The sequence below is a fragment of the Pinus tabuliformis genome, chromosome 3_2, assembly GCF_031772625.1.
Source record: "Pinus tabuliformis cultivar Carrire ecotype Pingquan chromosome 3_2, CPIR1, whole genome shotgun sequence".
Classification (NCBI taxonomy): domain Eukaryota; kingdom Viridiplantae; phylum Streptophyta; class Pinopsida; order Pinales; family Pinaceae; genus Pinus; species Pinus tabuliformis.
Genome location: NC_142302.1, coordinates 482,228,367 through 482,239,074, shown reverse-complemented (window position 1 = coordinate 482,239,074; position 10,708 = coordinate 482,228,367). Strand labels below are relative to the sequence as shown.

Sequence of the window (10,708 nt, the reverse complement as noted above, 5' to 3'; positions counted from 1 at the left end):
TCCAATGTTGGATTGGATTCGCAGGCCCATCCTTCCCCTGACTGGTGCTTCTTTAATTTGGAAGGCTATTACCCAATCCCTTCCCATCATAAAAACAAACTGGCTTGGAAAATTGGTCAAGGCACTCAGGTGAGATTATGCATGGATGCCTGGGGTGGATGCGGTAATTCCCACATTCTTCCTCACGATCTATGTCATTTTCTTTCAAGGTCAGGTTTCACTCATATCTCATAGATTGTTGTTGTGGATCATGATCAATGGATGCCCCAGCGCTGGATGGACCATCAGGACTTAAACATTCTAGATAGATGGATTGAGGACTGGCAATGTTACATTGGGGCTCTTAAGAATGCCAATATTAGATTATCTGACCAGGAAGATGTGCTCATCTGGGCTACAGACCTTCACGGTAGATACACTCCCAAATCTGGTTATTTGGCAGCCATGGCCACTCGGAAACGAGTGATTGCCTTTGGTGGTGGCGTCATCTCTAGAAATTAAAAGCCCCCCAAAAGCAAGGTTGTTCATGTGGTGCATTCTCTCGGAAAAAGCCCCAATTGAGTTAATCCTCAGACACTGGGCCTTCTAAGGTCCCTCAAGATGTTGTCTTTGCAAAGAGCAAGAAGAGGACTCAAACCACTTGTTTTTGTCTTGTCCGGTGACGATCGGTTTCTGGGCTAGTATTTCAACAAGTCTGAATTTGTCATTGGTCTGGTTCGGGAAAAATGTTAGGGAGGCTTGGCATAACTGGTGGAACAGTGCCATCACTCACAAAGCTAGAAACCTTCCCCTGATTGTTTGTTGGGGTATCTGGATCAACAGAAATAGGAATAATTTCCTGGATGCCCCGGTAAACTGGTTAACTTCCTGTATAAATTCTTTAGCCATTTACAATTTGATCCCAAACGATCCGAACATAAACCCTCCTCGGGTTATCTCTCTTGAATCTATCGACTACAATTACCCATGGGGATATTTTGATGGTTCGGCCCAAGCTGAGGGTTGTGGAGGAGGGGCTATCTTGCACATCAACAATATTGTGTCCTTCAGAATTCAAGTTGGCTTGGGCAGAGGTACCAATAATTTTGCCGAGCTGAATAGTCTCAAACACCTTCTCCTTTTTGCAAAGGAACAAAATTGCCAAAAGATTCAGATCTTCGAGGATTCTCAATTGGTTATCAATTGGTTTAATGAAGTTCACCATTGTCACTTGCACACAGTAAGGAACTCCATTGAGGATGTCTTATCATTAAAAGCTCAATTTGATTTTACTGTATGCTCTCACATATACAGGGAAAGGAATGAGATCGCTAATCATCTTTCCAAAGAGGTCGCGCAGCTGAACAAAGGACAATGGGAAATCCACGAATTCATGGAAGGTGTCTTCTACCATTTCCACAGGCCATTCGTAGAGATGCACGGGGATCTTTTGGAGTGATCCATGATCACTCATTTTTTTTTGCTTTTTGTTCCAGCTCAATAAATAGTTACTTTATGGACATATTCTATGTATTTTTGTTTTTACTTGCAACATATTTAGCACTATGGACATCTATGATGTATTTTGTATTTCTGATTGCTAAAACTCTGATTTGTTATTGTTCTGAGACTAGGTCTCATGCATGTTGGACTGATACAACATGTAATTTTCTTAAATCTTTAATGAAAATTGTGCCTTTTTCCTTGGAAAAAATTACTAAGAAAAATTTATAATATTAATTTGTTTTTAGATAAATATTTTAATTTATTAAAATTATTTTTTCTCTACGTTGATACGTGCCTTATATAATATGCACTATCCAATCAATTATTTTACAATTTTAAAATATTAAAAATAATTTTTATTTTTAAATATTTAATTTTAAATTTATTAAAATTTTAAATTTTTAACAAAATTAATTAAAAATTAACAAAAAATATTTTAATGGCATAAAGAGGTGTATTCTACATCCCAATGTGAGGGAAATGAGTAAGTTTGTATGTGCTCAATGTGGAGCTGACATGTATCCCTCTTAAAAGAAAAATAAAATATTTTCTAAATAGAAAAATAATGTCAGCTATAATAATAAAAAATGAATATGCATGTTTATTTTTTTTTTGAATTGAAGATCTTTGTATTCATAATAAAGAAAATTGGTTACATTGAGTTCATCAAAGTCTATCTCAAATCCCTCCAAAATACTAGATCAACTAAACTCCTTGAACACCTTCATTACAATAATTAGAACAAAAGATGTTCTTCAATATATTAGTCACCACATCAACAACTCATATCTTGATGAGATTCCAACCTACATAGACAAAGTATAATCTCGCTACATTATCAAGTGCATTCTAGGAAACCAAAATGAAAGAGACTACCATGAAACCAGGGAAGAACAACCAATGACAGATAGAAAACTTACTCCATATTGGGCTAAAATATTCTATAATGACCTCTATACAATGCCCATCTACACTTCACTTCATAAACTCACCAAGATGTGTACATATATGTCTAGAAACCATGAGAGAAGGAAGCAGTAGAACACATAAAGTTCAGCAGCCAAAATTTATATAATGTCTCCAGCACAATTACCATCATCATCGTATTTTGAGACAAAAGAATACTCAACCAGTAGACCAATATAAACTAAGTTGCAAGTGCATGTGGGACACCAACCCAAACAAGATTTGTTTGCATTGAAATAGAGTATTTCCCACAAAAAATCTGGAATAAACACAACATGCCACATATATATTTGAAAACGTATCAATAGAAAAATAATGAGAACCATCCACCTCCAAATGATAAACAAAATTTCCATAACAAGAGTCCCTCCAGAGTGCATGGAAAACACATGAAACCGTATTCACTATTGACGAGTCCATAAGAAAGGAAACAAGAGTCCAAATGCTCTAGATTGCATCAGGTAGATCATAAACATAGATTTCCATAAACGTTATAGTTAAAGGACACATGACCAAAATTTGACAAAAAAACTTATGAAGCCCACCATCATTAATCTTGATCTAAGGAAATTATAGTAGGGATTTTCCCATGCTCAGTTGGAGGATTAGTGAGGTGTCTAGAGGTGGAGTCACTCACCAAGAAACCTTCTATACGAGGAAGCGAGAGTCCACACAATCCAAAAAATACCTAAAATTATGAATCATTCATTTGGCATCCTCTAATGAGGAAAATATATTATAGATCTCAACTTTTTTTCCTTGAATATCAAACATAACAAAGTGGTTATCTGTTGGTGCAAGGCCAGCAAATTCATAAAATGAAATTGTTTCTTCCTAAATATGTCAAGGTCTGGTACCCATTTCATATCCTCCCCCATCACCTTAGAATATGAGTGATATGGTTTGTCCCCTACCTCTTTATTTTCTAGCGGTAAAATCTCATTCCTAGCTTCTAAAGGAACTACAACAAAAAATTTGGCCATAGAGTCATAGTTTTATGTAACCAATTAAAAAAGAAGAAGAAAAGATATACCAACAACTTGAAAATAAGCCTCTTCGAGGGGGAAACATCCTTTACATCACATAAATGAACAATTCTTCGATGATACAAATGGAAATACCTCCTTGAGGTGTCTAAAGGGTCACAATATAATCAATGTCTACATAAAAATAATAATGTAAGGGCATAACAATAACAATAGTGTGCTTTTATGCGGCACAACAATAACAATATGGGGGTTACATGAGCACAACAATAACAATATGGGTGCTACACTAGTATTATAGGGATCTAACATGCCCTCTCCTTCAAAAAGGTGTTGTCCTCAATGCTTGAGTAGTTTTGGACGCTATTGTATAAAATACTCATCCTCCCATGTGAAATCTCCAATAGATAAGTTCTTCCAGTTAATGATATACTTTAAATTTGATCGATTTCGTAGCTGCTAGGTTCTTGTTTTTGTAACTACTTTAGGCTCCAATTTGATTTTTCCTTCCTCGTCAAGTTCTGGAAATATTGTTTAAACTAGAATCTTATCACATATAACCTTCTTTAAGCATGAAAAGTGTAAAATTGGATGTACTTGGGAAGATACTGGTGTTATCTTCCTATTTGTCTCCCTACAGTCAGCTTTCATGAGCCTCTACATTGGTTGGCCATTTTTTGAGCCTTGGCCCTTCTTTTGACCTATTTTAGGCCATATTCATTGGGACTTAGTGCCTGACAGAGTGGTTGTAGGCCTTCAGCCGCAAGAAGCAACCTTCTTCCTAGCAATTAGAGCCAAAATTTCTCAAACCAATCCCTGCAGTGCTATTTGTGTTCTAGAGACTTACCTTCCCTAGGAGATCAATTCGAAGCTATACCTTATATCATCTATTCAAGTTGTCTTGTGTGAATTATTAGAAAATATTCAAACTTCTCTTCACCCTAAATGTCCACATTCATCCTCCTTGGGACCTATTTGATTCTTTATATACTAGTCCATCCTTGATGGTCAAGCTAGCTAAAAAGAGAGGATTATAGAGTTGACATGTTGCTGTCTTGATTCTAATTCAAATATTGTGAGCCATTTTGTCTTGAGGGCATATTTCTTAGAGAGGGGGAGACTTTGCCGAAATTTAGAGAGGAGAATCCACTTATGAAGGTATATATGTTGTATCATTTTGTTTCATGATCAATAGAAATGAATGTTCCCTTTCTTGTAAATCTGAATTTATGATCAGTTGTTCATGTCTATGTTTATTTCTTTAAGTTGACGATCTTCTACAAAAGGTTATTTTTTCTCCTTCTTTGGTGATGCTTGTGTGTAGGTTCTAGATCTATTGTGGAGGAAGAGATCTCCTAGTTGGAGCAAGGAATGTCTCCATCGAACCCAACATCCATCATTGATCTGCGTGGATTCCAAGTTTCAGCGCAAACCCTAGATAGGGAACTACATGCATGAATGATTAATATCATATTATATGTTTTGGGATCTATTTACTTGAATGATTAAATGGTCATATACTCCTCGATCTGGTAGTATTGTAAGGGTCATAAAACTACGAAACGATAGCTCCTAGTGGCTTTGTGTAATTTTCCATAATAGAACTAACAACTCTGTTAGAGAGTTTTCCCTATCTTCCTTTGGATCTCTTCTCTTTTGCATTGGATTTATTTTTTATTGCCTTCCTTAATTTCTTTGATTAATCGCGACTTATTCTAGTTTATAGATCTTTTTGTTGTTTTTTTGAGTGATTTCTTTTGGATTATTGTTGAGTTTGGGTTATTGTCCATTTAGTGAATTTCATATAAAGGTAGTGAGGGTGTTTGTAGAAGTTGTTTTCACTGGAAAAAGGAAAAATACTCTTACCCTCTTATAGTTAACTTTCATTAAATCGGAAATAAAATTGTGCATTAGCATGTTGTTGGATTAGGGTGTTACTAACAAGAATCTTCTCACACCATTCAAGTTTCACTCCATTTCCCATTGAGTAAATAATAACCATTAAAATTAACACTTTAATAAAATTCACTAGACTCTTCATTTAATTTTAGTGGTAGTACACCAACATTAGCTTAGGTTGGGGTTTTTGAGCTAGGTGTGTGAGTAAATTGCTCCAAGAATATAAAACAAACTTAGCATCTTGGGCTAGGGAGTGTAAAAATCCTCCATAATCCCATGATTAAAACTAGAGTGCATCATAAACCTATGTAACAGGGGGTTAGGATTAGGTCATTGTGTGAGCGATTCTTCTCGAGGCTACCCAACTCATGGCAGGGAATCCCATGCTGACAACTGACTTCCGAGAAGCCCAAGACTCATATGCCCCCATGGTTTGTTACAACCTTTTTAGGGATATATTGTTCTTTACTTTAGATAATTGTAATTTTGAGCTTATCCCTATAACATGTTCACCCCATGTACATCTTAACATCATTAGCAATCATGTAGAAAGAACAATAACACTAACATATTAGTGGAACAAGAAAAGGAATAGAAGAAAATCATGCATAGATAGGGACACCATGATTTTAGTCAGAGACCAAGCCAAAACCCCAGAAGGGGGAAAACCCATCCTACTTCTTCTTCTATTATATATTCATCAATTTTTCAGCTAATATTCAAAGTACATCTAGAGAGTTACATCACAACATGAGAGATTCATATCACAACATTAGGCTTCTTAGGACCAATCCAAGTCAGTTCACAATTCCATTTATGAGTTGACTTCTAATAATCCATAACATTGTAATCAGACTCTAACAAGAATAAGTTCGTAGTATGAGAGCACAATCATGTACATTAGAATAACATATCCCAAATCTTCTTCAAGGCTATTGCCAAGTCTTCTTTAAAGTTCTTGCCAAGGACCACTGCTCAGAGCCAAAGTCATATCAATCAAGAGGGGTTTCCACATATATATTTGATTCATGATTACAACCCTTATTAGAGTTTCTATTGACAAGATATAAACATGTTAGTTGCTAGAATTGGAAAATTCATAGAGTGATAATGCCACATATATAGAGAGAATTTAGATGTTATACAAACTCTATGGTTTGATGCCATATGATTTCTATGTTATCAAATAAAGTTATTTCTTATTTAGAAGACTTTCCAAGGGCTATAGTCATAGCGATCCTCCTATTTCACTATAGTATGTGAGTCGATGCAAATATAAAGGCCATATACACAGTGTATCCATACTGTGTAAAGGAGCAAGCCACATATATTATACATTAATGCAGAGGGACTGTGCAACGAGGCCATAAAAAGAACTATGTATTGAGACCATAGATATCATAGGGGAATTGTGAATTACTATCAAACATATTGTGATTCGATGCAAAGTATTTTGAATGCCAAACTGTGATGTAATGAGAGCTACCATAAGTGAGTTTTATGATCTTAGATCCTAAGGTAGAGCATAATTCTCGAGAGGAAATGGTCTGAAGATAATTTTGATAGTATTTATTGATGCGAGAGAGAGTAGACATTGCAGAGATGCTTGATTGTAACCACAAAGCAACAAGAGTATAAACTTGTCGCAAGAAGATAACGAGAGTATGGAAGTATTGTAGCGAGATCATGTAATATTGTAGTGTGGCATAATATGATTCAGTAGTTGGAATCTTGTAGCATATAGTCACTGAGAGTATACAATATAGACGAGAGCATAGGGTATTGATTGCAAGAGAAAATATCTTATGGTGTATAGAGCGAGAACACAGAGAGATTCATCCTGAGACATAAGGGTGAGAGGCATCCTGTACTTGTGAAGTCCATAACCCTTGTGAAAATACATAGTCTATAACCTTTGCGAAGATCCACAAAAGATGCATTTGAAATCTCAGAGCCACCCATAATTTCCTTTTGGAGATCACCCCAATGGAGTATTTATACTTGTTTTCCAGTGCAAATAGGAGTCTCTTTAGGGTTAGGCCGACATGAGGCTGACTTAGGAAAATTTTTAAATTTTTAAATTAATATTTTTCCCTCCAACTCAAAGTCGACTTGAGGACCATAAATACAATTCTTTTTATTTAATTTCTTGAAGCATAATCAAATGGGGGCTAGGGAATTTCTTCCTAGATGCCAAAAATTAACACGTGGGACAAAGGTACTTAGTGGCCATTCCTAAAAGAAACCCTATACGTGGTGGTTTTGGGCACCAACCATCCCTCTACCTTACCTTCCCCTTAACCACTCTACTTGTAGAGTTGATATCCCTCAAGTAAAAAGTTTTTTGGAAGGCCACCTAAAAAAATAGTATTAGGATTGGTTTGCATGTAACTACCCTTTTTGTACTTTTATAGTGTGTGTTGTTTGGTCAAAGTCTTAGTTTGGCCATATGAGTATCTTACTAGCATATTTGGTTAATAAATTCATATTCACTATGACTAAATGAAGTATACACCATTCTCGTAGATTGTTATGCCTTTTGCCTAAAGAGGAGGGTCCACCGGCACATAGACGCATGTTAACTTCTACATTAGTAGACTCAGGCAATACACAGGTTGGGGAGGATAACCTTGGTCCTAGGGAGGATGATTCTATTACTATTTAGGTAGTTAATGAAAGTCAATTACCACATTTCCAGCCACCTTTGATTGACACTCTCAGCCCCATTTTACTGCAGTTGAGACCTGACGGTAGTGAGCCTTATTACGTCTAAGTTCCTTTCATGTCCAGTGAAAACATTTCTTCTTCTACAAAGGGGGAAGGTGCCACTCTACCTTCTAAAGCAATAATATTTGCTTCCATGACATATTTACCACCACTCAGTATGGTACCGTCTATACCTCCAACTGTATCTCTTACTTCTTCTTGGGGCATTCCACCAGTCACATATGTGACCTCGTCAAGTTTTTTGTCTTTGTATGCGCCATTATCTTTTTCTCTAACTTCACATTTGGAGCGGGCACAAGCTCTATTCAACCTACAAGAGCTAGGACATTTAATCCTAGTTCATCTCAACCTATGGTTCCTAACTTAGTTACGGGTATTTATACTTGGGGAAACATGATGGGGGGACCATCCATTACAGCTTCTAGTGAGCATGGGGGCAACGTCGTTTATGGAAGTACTTCTCAATCCAGGTAAAATTATATGTTTGGCGAGACAAATTTCTCTAGAAGATCGTTCTTATCTAAAGGAGACAGTGTACCTAGGGGTACCATCCTCACCAGTACTTTTATCCCAACCAGTAGGGGTACCTAGGGGTACCATCCTCACCAGTGCGAAGAAATTCCAAGGGTCATTCAAGTCTAAGAGACATCTTGGAAGATGAAAGCCAAGGGTCAATGACATGTATTTATATGTACATTCTTGTGAATAATAGTAAATCACATGAGTTATCTTAATTTTTGCTATCAATTTTGTGTGTGTTTAATAAGAAAAACAAAAACTCATAAACATTTAGGAGTCTTAAAACATGACTAATCCTTTATTTCTTCAATTGTCTTCAAGTTCACTCACACACTATCATTACAAACCATATGACTGAAACATTATCATTATCTTCAAGTTCACTCACACACTATCATTACGAAGCATATGACTCAAACGTTTTATTTCAAAGACACATTAAGACCTTTTGATAAATAAATGTTAATGAGAAAGCAATTATAATACATGATCCACATTTGTGACAAGGGCATGCCAAGTTTTCTTATAGATTACGATGTCATAAAAAAACAAAAAACAAGGGTTGATAGATGTGCTTCATGAGATTTTGGGAGGTGGATGTTACTTGCAAAGGCCAAAGGGCATTACCAAGATGTCATAATTCCCTTCCTGAATTTGAAAATTAGTTTGGGGAATATCGGCATCTTTCATACTAATTTGGTGACAGTGGGAATGGAGATCAAGTTTGGTACAAAATTTAGTGCCGATTCTATTCCGAAACATTTGACTTTTCAAAATGCTAGGAATAACTGATGCTATCCAAGAGAGCCATCCTACTGCCTATCAACACTCTGAACAGTTTGTCCACCTGCTTTTCAAAGGAAGCGATGCCTGCTTCCATATCTGCGATGCATTTCTGCAAGGAGTGAATGGATTGCTTCAATTCCAGCGCCTCGTTACCTAAAGCCGAACAAGACGATTTGCCAGCTATCCATCTGTTCACCACATCGTGTAAACGCCGGACTGCCGCGTCGATGTTGTCAAGCTCTTGTAATGGAGCCCGGGCGCCCTTGCTTCTCCTCCTATCGATCTCTTCCTTCACTTTATACTGGAGGCCATGAAGCGTGGATGCCAATAAAGAATGGCCCGTATGAGGAGCAGTCGAAAGGGGCCGTTTTGATTTGAAAGACAGAGCAGCCACGAGAACGCCGCAGACGAAAACCGTCGTCGCCGTTGATCCATACAAAATTTCCAGGAACTGGGCCTTGCTTGAATTCCCGCTCGTTGGAGTCACCAGCAATTTATCGCCTATTTGCCTCAGCATCGAGTTGCACTTGTCCAGCGTGGAGCGCTTTTGGCAAGAGGCCTGCAGACTCTGCGCCTCTTTCTTGACCATGAATTCCTTACAATTAGCAAGAGCCGTCTGCGCCCTCAAAAGCTGTTTGGCGCAGATCGAATTGTGAGTAAAACCATCCAAGCCACGAACAATTATCTGCAGCGATGCCTGGTATTCCTTGATATCACTTATCATTTGTCTCAGCTCATTACAAACGTCAAGAAGCTTCACGGTGGCGTCCAGTTGCTTGTCTACCCACTTGCGATTTTCGTGCAAAATGGCCTGTTGGATGTGAGGAAAGAGCTCCTCCGCCCGAGAATGGACGGCAAGGCAGAGTTCCAGAGCTTGCCCGAGCCACTCTGCGCTGAGATAAGACGTGCCGCTTTCTTGTAGCCGACGAAGCTCCGAAGTGAGCCAGCTCTGGAAGGCGTCCACAAGGGGATGCGTGTAAGTCGTGGGATATATTGTTGACGACGAGCTGGTTCGACGATGGAACGACAGAGGCGGCAGGGCATGGAACGCTGCCCCGAGAGACGAAAATACAGAGGAAGGCTCCATCATAATTCTTCTTCACTGTTCGTTTGCTTCTGCAATTCTGCGGGGAAAGGCGTGATGGGGCAGATTAAGTAGGTAATGCGTTGAAGGCAACAGGTCATGCCGGCTGTGTGGATAAGAAGAGTACGGGCGGACGTAATCATTATTTACATTTCACACGTCTCTATCGTGTGCAGTATAATTGCTTCTCAAGGATTGGAACTCGTGGCCTTGCCTCTCATATGCCGTCGGTCGCTTCAGCTCTTGTCAAATCTCA

The 10,708-nt window shown here is 38.0% G+C and overlaps 1 protein-coding gene across 1 annotated transcript; it reads right to left on the bottom strand.

The window, feature by feature from the left end:
* Positions 1–9,360: 9,360 nt before the first annotated feature.
* On the bottom strand, positions 9,361–10,455 carry LOC149181389 (UPF0496 protein 4-like). The gene has a single exon (XM_089414184.1). The coding sequence runs from the start codon at positions 10,453–10,455 to the stop codon at positions 9,361–9,363; it is 1,095 nt and encodes a 364-aa protein (XP_089270310.1).
* Between the last annotated feature and the right edge of the window lie 253 nt (positions 10,456–10,708).

What these genes read in the sequence shown, in the direction of transcription:
- LOC149181389 (XM_089414184.1), bottom strand. Translation starts at nt 10,455, where the DNA reads ATGGAGCCTTCCTCTGTATTTTCGTCTCTCGGGGCAGCGTTCCATGCC.